General features: G+C 44.6%; 2 protein-coding genes across 2 annotated transcripts; both read right to left on the reverse strand.

Annotated features, from left to right (window-relative positions):
- Positions 1-843: 843 nt before the first annotated feature.
- LOC123069585 (serine/threonine-protein kinase RUNKEL) lies at positions 844-9587 on the reverse strand. The gene is made up of 10 exons (XM_044492467.1): positions 9334-9587; positions 9093-9182; positions 8230-8282; positions 7990-8065; positions 6879-6940; positions 6715-6793; positions 6559-6618; positions 4888-6465; positions 2566-3435; positions 844-2366 (listed from the first exon to the last, which is right to left on the reverse strand). The coding sequence occupies exons 1-10, from the start codon at positions 9379-9381 to the stop codon at positions 1248-1250; spliced, it is 4035 nt and encodes a 1344-aa protein (XP_044348402.1). The 5' UTR covers positions 9382-9587; the 3' UTR covers positions 844-1247.
- Positions 9588-14963: 5376 nt separating this feature from the next.
- On the reverse strand, positions 14964-22045 carry LOC123069587 (FAD synthase). Its single transcript, XM_044492468.1, has 16 exons — positions 21753-22045; positions 20586-20631; positions 20316-20479; positions 20105-20222; positions 19882-19964; positions 19735-19794; positions 19202-19447; positions 18598-18694; positions 18374-18424; positions 18222-18302; positions 17825-17896; positions 17648-17710; positions 17087-17233; positions 16103-16160; positions 15927-15979; positions 14964-15372 (listed from the first exon to the last, which is right to left on the reverse strand). The coding sequence occupies exons 1-16, from the start codon at positions 21995-21997 to the stop codon at positions 15289-15291; spliced, it is 1668 nt and encodes a 555-aa protein (XP_044348403.1). The 5' UTR covers positions 21998-22045; the 3' UTR covers positions 14964-15288.
- Positions 22046-23298: the final 1253 nt, after the last annotated feature.

Genomic DNA, 23298 nt, shown 5'->3' on the forward strand with positions numbered 1-23298 from the left:
TTGAGGCAACGGAAGCACTTGCTGTCCATATCCGGCGAGATCTCCCGGCGCATGGGGGCCGGAGCGACACGAGACGCGACCTCTCTCTCCGCCTGCCTCCGGCGCCAGAGCTCGCGCCTAGAAGGCCTCGGCATGACGAACGGCACCTCCGGACGGGGGGCGCTCGCCGCCTCCCCAGACGCCGCTCCAGCAGAGGCCGCCGCACCCGAGCTCTCCGAAAGCCCGAGGCCGGAGACCACCGGCCGCTCCGAGCTCCTAGGGAACGCCGACGAGACGGAGGCCGGACTGTCGGCCATGAACCCCCCCCCCCCCCCCCCCCGAGCCGCCGCACGAAGGGAGGAGAGGAGAGGCCTGAGAGGTGGCTGCCGGGGTCGGAATGACCGTCGGCACGGAGTGGTGGACGCCAGCGCCGGAGTGGCGCACGGCGGGCGGCGGGAAGGGACGGGAGGGGGGGAGCGCCGGGAGCAAAAAAGGCACTTTCAGGCGGAAAAAATTTCGTTTTGGATTCCCGGCCTGCCTGTGAGTGATGACTTGTGATTGTTGTGATGCGTCCACATCATGTGAAACGCGTGGGAAAACGCCCCTCGAGAGCCGAAAGGTAGTAATGACTACCAGAAGAGATTGACTGGCCAGAAGGATATGGTCAAAGTCTGAACTATTCGTCGCCTCTGCTCCACTGCCCACGCAGGGGAAGCCAATAATACCCACAAATGATCAAACATGAAAACTGAACTCTTGTGACATCATTGTGTTGCTATTGCCCGGCAAAACCCAACCACAGATAAATTGCATACTTCATTATAGACACTGAAGCAAAAGTTGCTTTTACTTCATACAGAGATCTGAACGATGGAAATTTCGAGCACTTGCTTGGTAACGGAAATAAGACAGTGTATTGTTGTATACATGATCATGATGTGCAACTAGGGAATTGCATGGAACTGAAAACCTACATGCCAACCAAAACTGGCAAGGCAAATACAGATTTGGCCTAAAGTACTATATACAGCAGCCCCACATCATCGCGGATAAAGATTAGATAGCATGTAACGGTGTGCTGCGCACGGACAGCACCTCCCGTGCCGGACAGTAGCAACCGAGGCCAGCACCATGCCCTACGATGATAGAGGCAATGGCCCTGCTCATACACTTGGCGCCAGAAATACCAAACCAAGCCAAGACCGACCTATTATAAGATCACTTATGCAATGGCAGCCAACTGACGGGCTCCTTCACCACATCTCTGCTCAACCACAGCGAGGTAGGCGCTGCAGTTCAGCACCCACACACGAAGCAGCATCAGCAAGGCAGCTATCCTGTGAGCCCTTGAAAGACGAGACAAGCGCTTCTACTCGCATCAGAGCTGGCACTGATATTGAGAGTATCATTCCTTGGGTTAGGTACTGCCTACAAGAGAATGCTAGGCTGTATAGCAGGCGAGTCAGCGGCAGGGGGGCGCCATGCTTCAACGAGTCCACAAGCGCGCTCAATTTAGGAAGATTTGTCAGTAAGCCCATTGTGGCCTCTCGAGGTGCTGCCTTGAGTAGCAACACCACGCAATCTGACGCCAAATCGCTTATCTGTGGATCTGAATTTCCAACCACCTCCAGAAATATACCCATACTGCCACCAAGGTCGCATATGTCAATGATGCAAGATTGTTGATCAACAGCAATGCTCATGCTGAAGGCGCTATCAACAAGGAGCGCAGGTTCTTTGGTGAGGACGATACTTCTGTTGCTGCCGGTGCCACGGATGATGAAAGCTCTGCAGAGTTCCAAGGTTGGTTCCAGGAAATCATCCATATCTTTGGCAGTCACAAACTCAAGTAGATTCCCTATTCTTCTGACAACTTGAAGCTGCGAAAGGATATTGGAGTCCATGTCGGGAGCAGATGCCAGAGCAAAACAAAGCTTGACATTGCTTACGTTTGCATTTGAAAGATCTCCAAGCAAGAATTCAAAGCACTGGGATACTGTCGCTTCATTCAGGATATCAGATACCTTAACACAATCATGTTCCATCAGCATTACTAGAAGTTTCTGTGCATACATAGGTATTGGATCTTCATCCTCTGCAAATGAAGGGTACATTGGGAGAAAATATTTGTGAGAGATTGTTTTCAGGTCAGCTAAACATTGTTCGTCTGCAGTCAATGAAGAATCACTGAAGATCACAATCATCACATCAGACAGTATCTTCAAACACAGGAATCTGGCATCACAATCTTTATTGCCCTTGTATAAGATGGATAAGCTTGGAAGGAATCGACTTGTGAATATTGTGTGTTCCCTAAGTATAACAGAAGGCTCCTCCGTAGCTGCCTCAAGAACCCTCAGCAATGTCATTTGGAAATCATCCCGAGCCTGGAAGTACAATAAAGTGTACACAAATTATATCACAAAAGACAGGAGTATAGTGAACACATTGCGTAATGCAAAGACTGTTAAGGCAAAACAACAATAACTCTAGGATGAGTTTATTTTAGACATTGCAGTACAAATATATAATGAATGGTCTCCAAATTTTCTCATCAGGTTGGGTCCAGATAGTTAAAGGCCATACCTGAAATGGTGTCTCCAATATCTTCATAAGATTAGCCAACTGGAGCAATACTTGACTTGTCACAACTCTGTGATTGAAGGATACACTCCCAAGAAGATGAAGGATGACAGGGAACAAATGAATTGTGCTCTTTGGATGAGCACGTCCAGTTAAAGCAGTAATAGGTCCATGACGTTTGCCACCCATGACCTGCTGTATATCACTGGATACAGTGTCAAGAATGCCTGGGACCAACGAAGCAACTAACTGAACAAATGCTTCTGTACATTGATGAATGAAACCATCCTTCTCCTTTCCCAATCTATCGACTGCTGATAGTAGCTTTGCATTGCAAAAGAATTGTGGAAGCCACCTTCGACTGTTCTTGCAAAGAAGAGCAACAAATAGAAGGGCTTTCCCACGCAGAATGTCAGTTCCCTGTTCTATCAGAGAAATAAGTCCAGGGACCAACTGTTTCTCCTCGGTTAATGACAGAATATAGCGGCTCATATTTGGTATGATATGACTGTTCCCTAATGCCGAGTTCAGAAGATTCAGACTTATCTGTTGCTCACGTGGATTGCCCTTGAGGAGTGTGCATGCAATATCCTTAAATGTTAGCTTCTCCAGTATTAAATGAGTACATGACGAACTGAATCGAGCTAGGCGGCTCAAACAAGAAATTGCAATAAGCCTTGTATTCTCCTGCTTCCCAGTTGCTTTATAGATGTAGCAAAGGTGACCAATTACATCTTGGGAAGCAAACCGTGATGTCCAATCTGTTCCTTGGCTACATATATTATCAATTGTCCGTAAGGCATAAAGCTGGGCTAGATCGTCTTCCCCTTTACGCAAGATAGATGACACCAGTGCGATTACAGAACTAGGGACCTGCACAGTTTGCCAAGTTAAATCATGAGAAGACAGTACTTTGAATTTGTAGCTGCAAATAAGGAAGGAGCCATTCATATGTATATCTAGGCTACATGACCACATACAATTAAGATATTTATATATATTATATATCTTCATGTTCCAATACATACTCTTTTATGTACTTATAATAACTGCAAAAGCTCAACGCACACATTCATAATAGACTTGTGCCTAGACACATGAATAAAGAAAAGAACATGTATTGGAACGTGAAGTCGGTATCTACTATCTAGGCATATCCCTTCCCTCTTTAATCTAAAACTGACTCCTAATGCAGCATCCACGTTAAGCCACGTCACCCCTGAAATTGCAGTCGTTGGATTATATTGAGGATCAATCAAGTCTTAGATCTTAACAGTTGGGCCTACAAACAGTCATGTCCCTTAGTTGAAAGGCACATCCCTTGGTCAATGAATGTCTTCTTATGGAAAACATGTCCCTTGGTGAAAAAATGTCTCTTCGTGGAAAGAAACACCCCTTAAAATAATGTCTTCTTATAAAATTTAGTTTGTAACTTCCCAAAAGATGTGACCGTTGTAATTGCCTTAACTATGCTAAAACACTAATGTACCAAAATTTAACATTTCAATTTGTTTATCCACTTCAACAACATATGAACTTTGCAACTCTATGTCTAAAACGCAAACTTTATCTATAAATATTTCAAAATAAACTCACTAATATACTTTCAACTTCTAATAAATTTCTACTTCACTAAATTCTCAAAAAAAAACTCAGTAAAATATCTAGTGTGGGCTATACACTGGTTTATGTTTATGTGCATAGTTATAAAAGGCGCGCCTAAGCAAGCGCTTAAGCGCGCCTAGGCTCTAGGTGTTGGCAAAACGCATTGCGCATAACTACGCTTAATCTGTGCATAACTGCGCATAAGCATGCGCTTTGGTCAGTAAAGTGCAAGGCAGTGGCAAAACACACAATTAACGCCTAGCGCTTTTTTGAACTATGTTTATGTGTGGATTTAGTTCTTGCAGTTAATATAGTTTCAACTTCTAATAAATTTCTACTTCAGTACATTACGGTGGGCAAAGAGAATATGCTCCTATAGACGAATCAGTATCAACTACTAAAGATGTTGGAATCTACTCCCTCTGTTCCTAAATATTTGTCTTTCTAGAGATTTCAACGAGTGACTACATACGGAGCAAAATGAGTGAATCTACACTCCAAAATATGTCTATATACATCCGTATGTGGTAGTCCATTTGAAATCTCTAAAAAGACAAATATTTAGGAACGGAGGGAGTAATTCCCAGTATCTTACCGCCACAACTTTTCTTTTCACAACGTGATGCAGTATAGGGTAATACTACAAGGTAAGTCCAGGTAAATCAACCACTGACATGCAAATAAACATGTAGAGCATATTTTTCATTTGGAGTTTCTAACCTGCCACAAAGAACCAGCTTTGTTGTCCTTCATAGGAGATTCTTGGGCATTGCTTTCTTTGCTATCCTGATCAGATTGAGTTGATATGTAGAACAGTAATTCTCCAAGTGTTGCCATACAGAATCTCCTCAGTTTATCATGCCGGTCCCTTAAGCCATCTGACAAGGCATTAACAATTCCTGAACTAGCTAGCTCTGCATCAAGGATAGTGGAGTAGCGTATCAACAGTCCCATTAGTGAAGCAACCTGGACACGCAAGACTGAAGTTTTTGATAGTCGAAGCATTTTTATAAGCAATAACATAATTGGGCCATTAGTGATTATATTTGCAGCATCAGAGTTCATGCTTAACAACTCCAGGTATCTGATGATATTCTGTTTTTCTGAAACCTGAAAAGATCCACTCAAACTCTGAATTATCTGGCTATGGAATGCATTCATCTGTTCTCGTGGTAACCTGATGTAATCAGCAGCAGGGAGAGCTTCAAAAGGAAGCACAGTGACAGTCTCGGTAGCCTTATCTCCTTTTTTACTGGGCATAACTGGTTTAACAGCAAGATCTGTTGGATGCCAGAATGCTTCAAAGATGTTAGACGGCTCAGAACCCGTTGCAGCACCAGAAGTTATCTTCGGACGTGCTTTCCTCATACAGAAACTAGGTGGAGTGGCCACCACATCAGGATTCTCTGAGCAGTTCTGCTCAGCTTTCAACATGGTATCAGGCTTAACAGAACACTCATCCGTGAGCATATCCACCTGATTTATGCAGTTCTCTTCATTTCCATCAGTTCCTTCGGTCGTATGCTTTTCATCTGCTGTGGATCCAGCATTATCTGATCCATCATTATCATCAGGTGCATCGCCTTCTGGATTTTCACCAAAATCAAGCTCCATGTCATTATTTTCTATCTTAACTTCAGCCTCATTTTCATCTGTTTCTGTGGGAGGACGCCTGTAGTTCTCCTTGTCTTTTTCCCTTTGCAAATTTTTCTTAGCTATGCGAGACATTCTAAGGACATTTACACCCTTCAAACCATCAGCCTTACAAGGTTTTGCATTATTTCTCTTACCAGTTAGCACATTCTTAACAGGGGTCGTGAACACCTTGGCAGAATTTTCATCTTTCTTGCGTAGGTGTTCACGAGTCTTGGGTGGCGTCAGCTGTCTGGACGGTTTATCCCCATTTCGCTCAGCTAGATATGGTGTAGTGGGAAGTCCAACCATGTTGTCAAAGGCAGGTTGAGGAGGTAGCGGAATCATTGGCATACTGTTTCTCCAGAAGTTGTGTGCACATAGTTCAGACCACTGTAGTCTTTCAGCTGGGTCTTTCATGAGTAAGCAGTTGATCAGATTCTGGAAAGACCTTGACGAGTTATCAGGTAAAGGTGGTGCAGGCTCTGAAAGTATGGATTTGACTAACTGGGTAAATTCACGGCCCACGAAAGGAGGTCTTCCTACATAGCATTCGTATAGCACACAACCAAGAGCCCAGAAATCAGAAGCATATGAGTGGACCCCTCCCTCTTGGAACAACTCAGGAGCCATGTAACATGGTGTCCCCCTCATAGGTTGTGGCACCTAAAGGACATGTGTTCAAACCGAAGGAAATCATTAAAATGAGATAAAACCAAACAAAATAAAATGCTTAAAGAAAAGGAAATGGGACCTCACATCTCCAGGGTCGGTCTTCTCGATGTCCTTTAAACGTCTTGCTAATCCAAAATCACACAGCTAGAACAATAAGGGGAAATTACTGTTAGCTCCCAGCAATTTTCTATTCCTTTGCTGTTACTGTATTTACATATTTCACAGTGGTCTACTGATTACCTTCATGCATCCAAACTCATCAAGTAGGATGTTAGATGGCTTCAGATCACAATATATAATTCCTTGTGAATGCAAGAACCTAACACCCAACATGTTTTCAGTCAATCAAAGTCCACCCATAACACAACAGATATATTGAAACGAGGTTATCAAAGAAACTTTACACGAGGGCTTTGACAAGATCGTAAGCCAGGTCATGCATGGCACTTTCAGGCAGCTTCTTATCCTGCATAAAAATAGACATGAGACAGAATACATAAAGGCAAAGCAAGCAGAAAAATGGGGTAGCATTTGTCTTCACTGATGTTACATATAGTAAAAGTCTGCATATGTCACACAACAGGTCTCTGGAACACAAACAAGCACCACAGAGAATTGTGTGGGTTGCCCTTATCAACACGTGTTTGTAGGATGACAAGCAAGCAGAAAAATGGGGTAGCATTTTCTCTTCACTGATGATACATATAGTAAGAAGGTCTGCATATCTACTCACACAAAAGGTCTCTGGAACGCAAAAAATCACCACAGAGAATTATGTGGGTCGCCTGCCTAGGATGAAAGGCAAGTACTGGTAAACAGACTCGCAAAAGCTTTGCGCCGCAACAATATAACACACTACTAAAAACAATAGAGCAACATTATCAGGATAGCAAATAAATCAAGCATTTCTTAGAGTCAAAGAATATGCAGCGTGCATTGAGTGTTTCCAAGTGGAGAAAATGAGAGCAGCACTCCAGTTTCCATCTTGAAGCAGTTAACTGTGTAATTCTTTTCCAAGCTGAGCACAAACGAGACTAAAGCTCATACTTCAATGCATGAACACAAAGTATGCTATAAAAGAAAAAATAGAACTAAGATCAGAAAAGCAGCTGGTTCGGGCTGACCATACTTCAATGTAATGACAAATAGTTTTCTCGAGCAAAAATAGTTTTAGTAGCATTCACAACTTCAAGTTGTCAGATTGAAGGTACACAATTATAAATAGCAACAACAACAAGATTGTGTGAAACATCTATTCCTCTTAGAAGAGCAATTAGCAAGCTGTGATATAAAGTTTCATGTGGAATTTTCGTAAAAGCTAATGAAACGTAAAGTTTTGTTCCTTGTACTTCTAGTTCAAATATTCCGAGCTCCTAAATTTTAGGTGCAGCTTTTCTCACTTATCTGTGATATCTGCAGAATATATCGGCTACAAACGTATGCAAGTGGATGCTTTGTGTTCCCTTCTTCAAATTAGAGAAATACATGCATTGTTTAGAAGAATAAGCAAGATACCTGCTCGAGCAAGCCCTTGAGGTCTCCGCCAACACAATATTCCAGTACCAGCCAAAAATGTGCTGAAGTTTCATACCTAGGGAGAAAAGCAAGATATAGTTATGGTATGCACTAGGGTGGTCAAATGTTAAGTGAACAATAAGGATAATCTCAACAAGAATAGCAAAGTACTTGTCAAGCTATACTGCAGAATTAGCACAGGCCAAAGCAATAAGTCAATACAAATCCCTGGAAACTTACCAAGAGTAAAATTTGAGGACATTAGCGTGATCTAAAGAATGAAGCATCCGGACCTGCAAGGATAAGTTCAAAAACATCATTGGCACAACAGAACAAAGCAAAAATAAACAAATTATGTGCATAAGCATTGATCAAACTTATGATAGAACATCTAAGAATGCTTACGAAACTTGAGAATGGTTCTCTATCTGGTAACAATTTATCTACCTTTTTTTTATATTTACCCTGAGCAGTTCAGAGAGACAAAGGCACATCCAAAAGAAAAACGGGTCCTTGGAAGGGACAATAACAAAAACTTAAGTACAAACCCGATGAAAGAATAGCATTTGCCAATAGGTCAACAGCATCCATTAGTGAGCACAGGTTGTAACCTATCTTCATGGGCACATCTCTTCTATAATTGGGTATGAGAAGCAAACTATGTGCAAAATTATTAGGAAGTTCATGTTTGTCCAGCACTTGAATAATAAGAATTCGTGTCACTTTGTGGCAAGAGAAAAACAGCACGCCAAGCTTATCGTTATCTTAGTCACAGTTACGTCTAGCCTGGGGCAGTTTCCCCTTCATACTGCATCATTTCTTAAGCAAAACACTAACCAGAAATCAGAAATGCTTCGGCAAACGACACTTAATCAAATACTGACAGTGTACCAAGCCTCAACCCGAAGCCACGGAGGCTTTATCAAGTAAATTATGTGAATCACGACATACACGCACTAGCACGTGAACACAGGTCGCCAGACCAAGTAGCCGCTCCTAAACCAATGCAAACGCCGCACAACCTTCGATTCAAAAATATCCCCCAAAATGGCCGCGGCGGGGTCAAGAGGGTCGGACAGGAGTGAGAGGAGGGGCTGGCTCACCTCGTTGAGGACCTTGGAGCGCTGCGACTTGTCGACGCTCTTGACGGCGAAGTACTCGATGGTTTTCTTCTTCCGCCCTTTGTAGACAGTCTTCCGCACCACAACCCCACCCGAAAAAAAAACACAGAAACAATCAGAAATCCCTCGCATTCGAGCCGGCCCCGGTCCGATACGGGCGGATCCGGGGCCGGAGAAGGGGGCGAGACCGACGGAGATGGAGGAGAAGGGGGCGGAGGGTTACCGAGTGCTTGCCGCGGCCAATGGCCTCGTAGACGTGGAAGTTGTTCATGGCGGAGCAGCAACAGCTGGAGGGGGGAGGCGGAAGAGGAGGGCTCCTCCTCTGGTCTCCGGCTAGGTTAGGGCTTGTGATCTGAGGCGGGCGGAGAAGTGGACGAAATGGGGAGCGGAGGGGGGAGAGAGAGAGAGACGGGGAGCGGGATTTGGATTTGAGATAGCCGCCGCTCGGCTAGTTTGGACTAGTTTGGGGCTTTCGGTTTCGGAGGAGGCGCTCCTGTTGATTTTCGAATTTTCTATCGTTTCGTCGTCTTCGGTTTGGCTGTGTGTGTGTGTGTGTGTGTGTGTTTTTTTTTTTGCGAATTGGCTGTGATTGTTTCATATGAGACCCTGCCTTTGATCTTTATTAGTGGATCTCCAACAGGGGCGCAACCGCGCGGCACGCTAAATTTATTTTCCAGCGTCGAAATATCTTTTTTTGCGCGTAGCCGGACGCTTGCTCCAACAGGCGCTGCAAAATATGGCGCGGCGCAGTAGCTCCAGCAGGCGCGCTAAACTTACAGCGCGCGCGAGCAGCCGACGCTTGGCAAATATGATCAAAACATATCCATCTTGGTCTTTCAAACATTTAAACAAGTGTGCAAATAAGAGCTAGAGCAACATAGCATAGTTTAATTGCATGGCATAGTTCAAAATCACCCAACCAAGTTCATGATAGATAAAAGTTCACTCAAACAAATGGCGCATCAACATTCATGCCACATCATCCTCCTCTTCTTAAGACGATTATTCCTCCTCTTCTCCATTTTCAAGCGCGTCATTGTCATCGGGAACTCGGATGGTGTTCGCAAAATCTACAACGGCATCATTGTTGGAGCCAACACTCATAGTTGGCATACATGTGTCATCATTGAAACTACAAACTATGTAAAAGAAAACTAAGCTATCCATATGTATCCATTCATGTAAAAAACAACAAAAAAAGGGCGAAATCATACCTTGTGAACATTTCATCAAACACCTTTTGTCATCATTGAAACTACAAAGTATGTAAAAGAAAACTAAGCTATCCTTATGTATCCATTCATGTAAAAACAACAACAAAGGGGGGGGGGGGGTCAAAGCATACCTTGTGGGCATTTCATCAAACACCTTGTGCGCATCGGCCGTGGGCGCAACAAATTGTGCGGAGGCGCGGCCGGACGGCCTGCAAGTTTCTTCTTCAGCCGCCTAGAAGAGTCGTCCACCGCTTTGTTCTTCTTTCGGGCCGCCATCGCCGTCGCCGCATTCAATCGCTTGGAGACGGGGGCTCGTGGCTTCATAGCGGGCGGCAGCGCGACGCCACCCTGCGAAGTCGTCAGTGGCGCCATGAAAAGGCCGACGCGAGACCGGTGCTTGGAGGAGGGGCGCCGGCGGTGAAGCCGAAGCTCAACCCCGTGCTAGGGTTGGCGGCAGCGGAGGGTCGCAGGTGTAGGGAGGGGTTGGGGGGTGCCGCGCGACCTTCCATTGATCGAATTTCGCCGGCGGCGGTGCGGGGCGGGGCGAAGGCAGGGCGACCGGAGAGGTTGGCGGCAGTTAGTAGCTCGCGCACGAATGTCCAGCGCGCGGGAGCAGGCACACGAAATAAGCACCGCGCGATGCCGTTTTCCTCAGCGTGCTGAACCCGTTATACCCCGTGCGCGATTATTGTGCGGCTACTGGAGCGCCCGTTTTCGGCTCCGCGCGTGTAAAAAAAACATTTTTTTCCAACGCGCGGCTAAGATAGCGCGCCCATTGGAGATGCTCTTATATGTACAAGAGCATCTTCAACCGAGTATGAAAAACTTTGTGCCCAAAACACGATTGTAGTGCAGGAGAGAAGACTTTTTGACACCACGATTGTTGTTGCTTCAGAGCATCTTCAATAGCTGCCTTATTTGAATGCATCAAAATATGCTTGGAGTAAAATTTACAATATCTAAAAGTGATTTTTATGACATCAAAAAACGTCAATCTTTAACAGTTGCCTTGAAATAGAGCGCTAATGCTCCAACAACTACCCCAAAATAGAACTCATCTCAATTCAATCCAAAACAACATAACAATAATTTCATCAATCCAGAACACCAAATTATTACATAATTCATCAAATCCATGACATCAAATGCAACATAAATACAACAATGTTCATCACACAATACAATAAAGTTCATCCACAATACAAGAAACATAGAGGCAAAACTAAGGGTGTTGTTGCCCATGTCATGCCCATCATTCCTGCATGACATCTTTTTGAAGATCATTGTATGTATCAGACTCTCTAATGTCATCGTACACCTGAATAAACCATTGGATTCATGACAAGTCCATCAAACTACATCTTCGTGCACAACGAAAAAAGCAATAAGCTAACAAAAATTACATTGTATAAATTTTGTCGAACACCTTGTGCGCGAGGAGGATGAAACCGGATGGCTGCTCATCGGAGCCTCGATGGTAGCCGCATCGGTGGTGAAATGCCTAGGAGAGCCTCCATGACGCATGTCGGGCAGGTGTTGCCCGAAAATTTGGCGGCACCGAGTCGGCGACGTCGACCGAAGCAGCGGCCGCTTGGCTCGATCGCGAGGGTGGTACAGCTGCCGGCGGAGCTCCGACGGCCACTAATCCAGCTCCAAAGGACAATGGCGAGCTGCGCGGGCCATCATACGGCAGCGAAACTCCAGTCAATAGCTAAATCGGTCAAAAATCGACATGGTAATGGATCCCAAATCGGCGGGACGGTGGGGCGGCAGATCCCAAATCGGTGGTACGATGGGGATTGCGACAGTCGTCCATGGTGACGCGGTCGTGCAGCAAGGTCGCGGCGGAGTGGGGAAGAGCGGCGTCCATGGCCTTCCTGGCTCGTCTCCAGCGGTGGTGGGTGAAAAATTAAAATAGCCGTGCCCATAGTTCAAGTATTCATTGTATTTGCCAGGTCAAAAACAGGTAGGTCAAGGTTAGAGCATCTTTAGCAGACCCTTTAAAATTGGCGGCCCATAAAAATCCGGCGACTATACGGGTTTGGCTTTTTTTTGGGTCAGACCAGAGTCCGTATAGTCGCACGACCCATATTTTTTTTACAGTGGCCTGCAAACTACCCCCCATCGTACCGTATATGTTAGGGTTTGCGGCTGAAATACGGGTCAAAACCCTATCCGCGCGCCGCCGCAATTCCCGACCCCCCTCACCATTTCTCGCCGCTGGCAACTCCAATTCCCCCTCTCCCCTCCCGATGTGACGTGGAATGTGGTTGGTGGGCCGCGACGCCGGCGTTGGCGACGACCCCGAGCAAAGGCGGTGCGTCACCGCCAACGGCGCGAGGAAAAGGAGTGCCCGTAGGTACAACAACAACGGGCTCTCGCTGCCGCCATCGCTCCTCCGCTGCGAGACGGAGGAGTACGACCGCATGTAGGCACCCCTTCGCCGCGAACTGTCCTCCGGCTCCTCCTCCGCAGGCAGCTCCTCCACCGATGCCTCGAGCTCGCGAACGTCGCTCATGCCAGTCAAAAGAGAGCCGGAGGAGCTCCCGCCGCTCCGCACGCGAAAAGGGAGCCGGAGCGGCGGGGCGTCATCGGGACGGAGGATTACCTCCCCCCGACGGAGGCGGACATCATGGAGGCCGCCATCGTCGCGTGCTCTGCACGGGAGGAGGAGGAGGCGGAGCAGCGCCGTCGACGGGACGCCGACATCGACAGATTCTTCCTCGAGCAGGGGATCGCAGCAGCGCAGGAGTTCACGGCCAACATGGAAGAGTGGCGCCTCGTAGCCAAGAAGCAGGACGAGGTCTAAGTCGACCTCGTCTCCGACGACGAGGACTGAGCTCCTCCGTCGCCGCAGCAATCCCCCCCCCCCCCCCCGCTCCGATGAGCCCAGTTTTGTAATTAGGGTTATGATGGCGCCTTCTTCAAATATTAGTTGTAAAAATTCTACTTTGTATGACTTTTTTAGATGATCAAGTGCTAGTAGTTCTATTGACTACTTTAATTTATCACGCGAACGTGTGGTTTGAAATTTTGCGGGTTCATATTCGGTTGCTGTTTTGCCTTGGCTGTTTTTGATCCGTATCCGAAGACAGACGCGAACTGTAAACGCACTATAAAGGTCCGCCGTGCGAGACTGGCCTCTGGATCGACCTCCTCCGTGCGAAATATTTCCCGCATGGGGATTTCTTCGACGCGGCCTCTCGGGGGTCACCCTTTTGGAACTCCATTCAATCCCTCAAACCCTTCTTCGCCAGGGGCGCGAAGTTTGGGGTTAACAATGGACGCTCCACACGCTTCTGGCTAGATCTTTGGATTGGCCAGCGGCCTTTATGGTCGGAGTTTCGCCAACTCTACTCCATAGCAGTCGAGCCCGACCAACTGGTTGCTTCGGCTCTTAGCTCCTCCCCACCCTGCATTAATTTCAGGCGCGAACTAACGGGGCCAGAGTTGGCGGATTGGGATCGCCTTCGGGCTTTGATTGCGGATGTCCGCTTGTCGGATTCCGCAGACACGATCACTTGGAGGCTTTCGGGCTTTGGCAAATTCTCTGTCAATTCCCTATACAGAGAGCTCTCCCGCGGCCAGATCCCGTCGGCGGCCACGGGGCTTTGGAAGGCTAAAACCCCCCTCAAGATCAAGGTCTTCCTCTGGCAACTTTGCCAAGATCGCCTTCCTACCTCTATTAACCTTGCTAAACGCAATGGCCCCGCCTCCGGTCCTTGTGCGTTGTGCGGGGCCCCGGAAGATGCTGACCACGCTTTCTTCCGGTGCTCTTTGGTTCGTTTTGCCTGGAGCGCGGTCCGTGAGGCCGCGGGGGTGGATTGGGATCCACGCTCCCGATCCGAGCTCGTGTCTTCCTTGTCTCTGGTTCAAGGCACGGCTCATAGGGTCATGTGGACTTGTGCGGCGGCCATGTTATGGGCTATTTGGAATATTCGTAACAAGTTTACTATTGAGGGCGTGTTTCCCTTGCATCCCGCTGACGTTATCTTCAAATGCATCGTGTTCTTGCAGCAATGGGCTCCGCTGGGAAGACAACAGGACTCTGATCTCCATCGCCAAGCTATTTGTCGTCTACGCTCTGTCTACTCCGAGTCTCGAGCTCCGTCGTCCGCTCCATTGGCTGCCGCATAGGAATGGGCAGCCCCTTTTGGTCCTAGTAGCATCCGAGCCTGCGTGCTCGTTTTGTTTGGCCGATAGCGCCTTGTAACGCACTTTATTCGCTCGTTTCGCGGCTGTTTCCTGAACCTAATCGCTCTTTGTCTGGCGACCTGTGTTGGTCCTGTGGTTGTGATACTCTGCCTAAGTTGAAGGCTTTATTAATTTAAAGCCGGACGTCCCTGACGTCTATGTTCTAAAAAAAGGTCCGCCTTATAAAGAGTCTGCTAGAGATGCTCTTAAGTTGTTAGTAATTCCAAACAAATTTGAGCAGTCAAGTTCTTTATTTTAGCCATGTATTTCTTATTCATACCATACATATTTATTTATATTTTAGTAATGTACTTATTTATTTTAGCTGTATGATGGCGCTGACACAATCATAGAACAAGTAATTAATGGGCCAGCAGATTCAAAAAAGAAAAAGAAAAACATCAGAAACGCCAGCAAATCAAGCATTGCAGACACTTGGATCAAATAAGGGAAGCTGTGCTATAATCAACTTCAATTAATGTTCCGCAAATAACAGAGTTTCTTAGCCCAGTCAAAATAGCCCCATGCAAAGCTACCGTCGTAAAGTTGTTACTAGCCAAAGCCCTCAGCATCTGCACTTGTCAATTCATTTCTAAATGGATAGTAATACAAAATGTGTATGTTTCCTAAATAATTTCTGGGGCTTCAGAGTGGTAGTTGGGTGGTTTAGGGCATCTGAGCACCACATTGCACAGTTAGATCTGCACAATTTCAGAACTTCGAGCAGAAAGAATGTGGGAGAAGTATGGATGTGTGTGGACTTTGACAGCCTATTTGCAACTGTCGACTTGGGAAAACAGTCCTTCAAAGCTGCCTGACAGCTTGGCCGCAGCCCCTTCTACCCTTTGATAATCCTGACATTAAGAAAAAAAAAAGATTCTGTCAGAAATACTACGACATCGCCAAGCATACTATCATCAGTCCTATGTCAAAAGCCACTATGATAATCGTGACATTAAGAAAAAAATATTCTGTAAGAAAACTACGACATAGTCAAGCATACTATCATCAGTCCTGTGTGAAGTCATCCGTTTGGGATGCTAGAGCAGTCAATAGCATAGTTCCGTGACATAATCAGTTCTCCCCATACACACTTGGTTCGAGATTACAGATTGTTTTTCTTCGCAAGAATATTAAGGGATGTAATAATATACACTATCAGCTCCTATCGTTATTTCCTACACAAGAGCCCATATAACAGAGCACCAATTTTCCCCACTAGCGTGCGGCTAGAATTTTAAATACTCCCTCCGTTCACTTTTGTAAGTCGTTTCAGACAACTTAAAATGAACTGTTTTGCACATTGTCTGAAAGTCTTCAAGGTCTTATAAAAGTGAACAGAGGGAGTAACATTTATGAATGCTTAGTGGAAAAGGAAGGACTCTGCTGCAAAGAGTAATACTGATACCTTTCCAATAAGACTCACAACCAACGGACCCGTTCTTGAAATCCGATGAGACCCTACATATCCAAAACGTCAATCAACAATAATCAAATGGGACTACAACGTAAAGATAAATGAACTATTTTCCTTGGTGATTAACTAGATAATTAAACTAGAGCCTCCTATTACAGACATCATACCTATGTACACATCAGAAAACTCCAAGCATAGCTTTGCAACCACCGGAGCAATTTTGACCTGAATAAGCATACCACAAACCCGAATTAGATAAAGACTGAAATATTCTTTATAACATTTAAGCCTCAAAGTTCACTTTCGATAAATGACAAGAAAATTGAATACCGAACACAAATGTAAGTATCCTACTGTAACCACCATGACGGCACCACTGGAACTGTAGAGTCAATCCCCAGTGTAAGGGTAAAACATAGTATAAAGTTGAGACACTTATTTTGGGACGGAGGGAGTACATAATAATAAGTTAAGCAGAGCGCAATGGAAGTCATGAACATAATGTTTCGTCAAATATAAATTGTTGAAATAAAGTGATTATCACTAAAGACATATGCAGTTTTCTACATAAAGGTCTACGTGGACACAAAGTTAGTTTGCAACCATGAATATCGGTAGAGCACTTGTAGAATACTCTCTGAGTTTGTAACAGTAAATACATGGCAGTCTGGACACAGGTACAGCTTCCAACATGCAACTTTGATGGGTACTTCCCATTTTCATATGTTAGTAAACGATTATAAAATTATTATAGTAAAAAAGGGCAGCCCGATGCACGTAGCTACCGCTTGTGCAGGGTCCAGGGAAGGGTCCGACCACTTTGGGTCTTTTGTACGCAGCCTTTCACTACATTTCTGCAAGAGGCTGTTTCCAGGACTCGAACCCGTCAAGGCAACAGCTTTACCACTGCGCCAAGGATCCCCTTCTTATAAAATTATTGCGGTGTAAAAATATTTTTCACGGCAAACCTAATAATACTATTTCACTTGACCCACATATATGTTTTACATATGCTATGAGTCAAAGTTCCAGAAGTGGATGCACGCTTTCTAGGACATCGATGTATTTACTAATCGAGATAGTAGTTTTCAATAACAGATTTATAATTCACAACAAAAAAGAACATATTTAGAAAAGACAAAGATGAATACATCTGGGAGTAAAGTGCTGAGATGTTTTGATACAAAAGGTTTCGTCCTCAGTAAACCACTCTCTTGGGTATCCAGAAGACAATTCCACTCCATGTCCAGTTCATCCACATTAGTTGCAGAAAGAATGATCACATTCTTGCATTTGATCTGCATAGGAAGTTATCTTTGAGTCAAATGAAAAAAGGGAGTGTGTGCTAGCATGTTTTAAAACGCAATCTGAGCACTCCTTGCAGGTAGGACTAGGCATTTTCAGATCAATGCTAATTGAAGGCCAGACTTTACGTTCAGTAACAATGATTAATATTTTAGACATAAGTATGTCTTGTTTCCCCAGATAATTGCCTTTCACCATTTGGTTTGAATATCATTTTCTCATCTCTTTTGTCCAATGTGTTCTCTCATGAAATGTTGACCAAACCAAACCTTGTGGCAAAAGGGAAATGAGGTTTTGAACCACATATGATAGTTTTGCAGAATCTAGATCTCTATGAAAGGCAAAAAAGAGGCACCAAATATTTCAGTACCGATCCAAAAGAAATGCACCAAGAAAACAGAACATACCAGTGGCAATGGGAGCATCTTGTGATGTAATAATTCGGTAATACCTTCTGGCAACAAAGCCATCTGAAGAGAAGTGGAAACGAGTTAAATTATGAACTGCAGTTTGTACTTAGCCCAGAATAAGCATACACATGCATATATATTCAATTTCAATAGATCTGATTAAATCCAGATTACCTCATTTCGATTACCAATGTAACTGTTCCCTATGAGTTGACTAAGATGCTCCTCAAACTCTTCATCAGGAGCCTCCATAAATGAAAAGCCAACGTTAGTTGATGCAAGGAAATGACATTTTACCAGGGGAGATTCATGAAACAGCCATTGGCATATAACAACAATTCATGGATATGCAGTTTTTACATTTGATGGTGCTGGGACAAAATGATTTCTTGCTATAGTAATAGTGCAACCCTATCAGTCAACACACAATATTTTCTTAGCTAAATAACAAACAAAATGCAGAAATCACACCCAAGTGCAAGAACAGCAGGATTTATACACACAAAACAAACAAGCATGAATTAATAATATAAGAAGTCATTTAGCAGCACGGAAATGTTAATGAACGCACCAGGTGAACTCCAAATGCTTTTGCAACACCAGCCAATGAAACATCTGAATGTAGAGGCCCAAGTCCCCCAAAAATAAATACCTGTACAATATCAATCACATCACATGCCAAACTTGAAAAGGTTTAAAATGCAAAAGCCTACAGAAACTAACCACGTCGTCAGTAGATTTACACCGTTCGACTTCCTCGGCAACAGAATCAATCTGCAATGCAATCACTTATGTGTCCATTAGATTTAAATGAAAAGAAACATGACAAAGTCGGAGCTTAATAGTACACTTGGTAACAATACTGCAGCAACCTATATGTGCACAATTGAGCTACCATATAAAAGATGTAGGACATACGGCTAGCCGATCCATTATATACAACTTACTTCATTGTGAACAACCGTGACATGAGAAACTCGCCAGCCAATTTCATGAAGCTTCTTGCACAAGGCTGCGCCAAATTTATCCTCAACTGTGCCAAACCTGAATCACAAAAATGAATGAATGTCTATTTAGTGTATAAAAGACAGTATCCACAAAAAAAAATGCCCAAGCCTGGTCATCAATCAAGGATAATCAATGAAGTTTACGAAACTGAGCCAAAAATGAAACAGGAACACACTTCTAACAGTAATAAATAAGCCTTGTATCAAATATACTTCGGATTATGGGATAACTGGTTACACTTGTATTGAGTTAAATGATCAAGCCGCATTCTCTTAAGGCAGACAAATGGGCTACAATCCTTTCCTGATTCTTTTATTACTATACAATAATTTGTTTTGCATCAAGTGGCTGGGGAAGTATAACAACACTAGTGTAAAAAACACTCTTATATTATGGGACGGAGGGAGTAGCATTTATCTAAAAGGCAAGGCAAAGAAGAAAAGGAATTTGCAAAGATATCACATAAACTTCAACGATCATAAAAAAGACCAGGATGAAGCAAATGCAAGACTAAGCATCATGTAAGTATGAGAGATTACTCACAATATTTCATCACCAACTACAATAACTGAAGCCGAACGTGAGATCATTTGCTCTCCCTCAGCATTGTTCATGCCATTGCTTGCAACAGAATTAGTTTCCGTTTTGTTGCTAGTCTTCTTCGCTCTCCCAGCTCTTTCAAGTCTTCCATCTGATAGCATGTATGCCGGTCTAAAGCTGTTCCCAGTAGATGAATCACTAAGAAGTGCATTTGGAACAGTATCATATATGCTCCCAATGGATGTATACCTGCAATGAGGGCAAGCACACAAAAACTCAATACAAATCAGGAAGTTCAAATTAGATCTCAAGAGTACTTTGCAACGGCTTAAAATTTAAGGTGGTGTTACACAATGAGCTGAAGTGCAGAAACAGAAGTAGCAAATTGCTCATCAAAAGGTAGACCAAGTACTTTCCTTTTAGAGATTTGTTTTAGAACAGCAGTGCAAAAAACTACATTTTGACCTATAGACTACACATGATGAAACATAAGAGCAAATATACAATTGAAGGTCCGAAAATGGAAAAGAACCCACCCCTCATCATAAAGGCTGCAGTATTTGACCTTACAGGTTAAGAGGAAAGACCAAACATCCCTGTCACAGAAAAACAATGCTCCTTACATTTGGATTAGCAGTCTACGGAACGCAAGCTTGAATTATTTACATGATCAGGAGAAAAACCTGTATGACCAATCCAAGATAGGATTCACCCTCATAAAAGGAGGCCAGCCAGGCGAACTAGGAGAGAATTGTTCTTGACCGACCTATATTTTCAAACTGAATTACTAATAGGTGCGCAGATACCAGTAAGTGTGAGAATTCTGAATGGAGATGGGCACAAGTACTGTATATAATAGGTTTGCGGAGACTCGAAGAATAATTGAACAAGGTACAACAGAATTACCGCATTTGGATCTCCAATTCTAGTGCCAATGAAAATGGCTTTAGTAGACTTCTCTTTCAATAGGCCTTCTAGACCAGATTTGAAATCTGATCGGATAGTTTCCAGTGGCAAACCATAACTAGCATAGAGGAGAAAAAATAGAATGAAATATCCTTCATTTCACTTCTCAAGAATAGCAAAAAGAATGAAACAAATCCTAGTGGGTTCTTACGTTGAGACTGTTTCATAAGTGAATGAGTTGATTTCAGGGAAAGCACAAGGGGTCTCGAAATAGATTGTACGCAGCGGACAGTTTTGAACAGTATTGATTTGAGCTTCGTCCCCAGAACTTGTTTTGTGAAGATAGTAGCCTGCCCGTATTAAATGCAAGAGTACCTAATGATACAAAACACTGATATCTTGTCAAAACTTACAAACAGATGTTAATTATCACCATGGCATACAAAAAAAAAGATGAAGAGAAGAGAATGTAAGATATTACGGTTGAATCCTTCCCGCCATTAAAGCTGAAGGCAATCTCCTCAAACCTGCAAAAGTGAAATTACTGGGAAATTAGAGACTTCGACTTGAACAGTATCCAATATCCATAACGAGTCTTGGTACTCAATCCCCAGATTAACACCCAAGCATCCAGCGACAGGACAAACAAAACCTTTTTAAAAACCACAAGGAGAACAAAAAAGCTTCAGACTATTAATATACATTTTGAGAACAGGCTTTACAAGTGGTTTGAACATAGTGTAATAGTGTGTCCATACTGGTTAGATCGGGCCCTTTCATCATGAGAGAAAACTGGATACAGTGACATGCATGATATATGATGGGTGTTTATGCTCCTGAAGGATTTAACTGATTTATTTCCCTTTCCTCGTGAAAGAAACATGATTGCAGTGACCCTTAGCAACTTGAGTGATAACTGGAGAAGTATCGGAAACCTCTAAATACATTACTCCTTTGATCTTCCCGCGAGCAATCTACTAGTTTCCATTGTTTCAGGGTACAGGTTGTTAACTCATCCACATAAACCACTGGCCTAATCTTCTAATGGAACCGACAAAAGAGAGTTTATGATAGGCGAATCCAGCACCAATTATTTGGGATTAACGACTAAACAATGCTATTCTGCCAGCAAATCTGAATTACATGGATCGCCTCAAAGGTGAAGATCGCAGCATATTTTCGGATGCAAAAGCAGAGATGAAAACCATTACTGACTGACGCAACCACCTCTCTATCAGGTAGAGGTGCGTTTGCGGCAGGGGAAAATACAAGTGCGCACAGAGACAGATAGCACATTGGAGGTAAACAGCCGCAGAGCAAGCAACTTAAGATCTAACCAGTCTGCCCCAACTCAATCCTCCTGCGGACTACGGAGTAGGAACCTACCCATCCGCCGATGCCTACACCTCCAGCTACCGCCCCCCCCATCTCCCCGCTTGATCGGTCAACAGAACCGGGCTGTATCCCCGCCGCCACCCGCGATCGTCAAATGAGTCAAACCCGATCGCGCGGGCCGGCGCTCGCGGCGAGCAATCGCATCCCAGATTCTTCGGTTCCGGGTGAATAGACACGGAACTAAAACAGCAGCACTAGGCCAATCCGATGAATCCCCAGCTCGAGAGTGAAATGGAGGGATGGAGCGGCGTACGGGTAGAGCGCGAAGGCTCGCTGGACGACGTAGACGGCGTTGTCGTACTTGGTGCGCAGCCGGCCGTCGCTGCTCGCCTGGACCGCCGCGTCGATCTCCATCCCCGGTGAGGCGACTTGGGGCGGAAGAAGAAGAGATTGGGAGGAGAGCAGTTGTGGACTTGAGAGGAGGCGTGACTCGTCGGCGTTGGACGAGGGAGGGAGGGAGGGATGGGAAGCGAGGGAGGCCTCGTGTGGATATTTCATTCGGGTGCTGTTTCCTGCAAGTATTTTACTCCAACCACCGGGACGAAATATCTTATCTCTCTCTGCTTCTCTTTCTTCTGTTATATGCTCGCGCGTCGTGCGTGGACGGCTGGATGCGGCGTGAAGCTGACATGGCTTGTCGTGCTATGGCCTCCCTTGTGGGTGGACAAAGAGAGGTCCTGCACTCGCTTTGGGTTGACCACAAAACAAAATTAGACGAGGAAAGTATAATCCCCTAATTCTCCCTCACGGACCAATTTCCCCCTCAACTCTAAAACCCCCTAAAATGTCTAAAACTGGATCAATTAGACAGAATTTTGGGCGGTATTTGAATAGGCTGGATGAGATTAGTCAGGCCAATAGATGACTTGCACTAGGCCCCGCGGCGGCAACGAATCCTAGGCCCCGCGGCGCACACCCACTCCACACTGTCATGGCAGCGAACCTAGCTCCCGCTGCGGCGCACACCCATGGCATCTGGTAGCTCGTCCAACAGTCATCGTTCCTTGTCCATGGTGTCGCCGTGGCAGTCGCCGATGGCTTATCAGGAGGCGTCGATGCAGTACGTGCCTGGCGTGATTTGCCACTTTAAAGTGAAGGCGCCAACGTGCATATCGTGGAGCCTCGCCAATCCTGGCCGAAGATACTACAACTGCAGCAAACCGCGGGTGAAGTGTCTTGACTTAGCCAAGGTGGATTCGGTTTGATAGTTCGAGTTCTTCACCGCAAATCCGTTCTTTGAAATTTGCCTAGGGCGTGGACTGTTGGTACTTCAAGTGGCATTACGATCCCCATAACGAGTTTGTCAGCCAGCTGCTAGGCGACCTGTGGGATGTTGTTTATTGTGTGAAGACCGATGTTAGGAAATTGAAGACGGATAATCATTAGCTGGAGCAATCTTTGATGGAAGCCAAGTGTAGCATTGCTGATGGTGATGTTCATGTCATTGACTTGAAAGCAAGGCACTATGAAGAAGTGTTTGCTCCTCTCAAGGAATTGGAGAGATGCAAAATGAAGTTCAAAATTGCTATCTTGTTTTGCATTCTGTTTGTGATGCACATGACCTACAAGATGTGACTGATCAATAAGTTGTTTGCTATCTTGTTCTAGTTGCAATTATGCGGTGTCATAGTTAAACTATTAATTTGTTAGCTATCTTGTTTTGTGTGTCATGAATCTTGAAGCGAATGAAATGATTAATGTATCTTGGTTTAAAGAGTTGATGTATCTGAATTTATTTGTCAGCTATCTGAAAGTAGATGTATGTGAATTTATTTGTCAGTGAACATAGCTTACTAAAC

The sequence above is a fragment of the Triticum aestivum genome, chromosome 3B (genome assembly GCF_018294505.1).
Source record: "Triticum aestivum cultivar Chinese Spring chromosome 3B, IWGSC CS RefSeq v2.1, whole genome shotgun sequence".
NCBI classification, from domain to species: Eukaryota; Viridiplantae; Streptophyta; class Magnoliopsida; order Poales; family Poaceae; genus Triticum; species Triticum aestivum.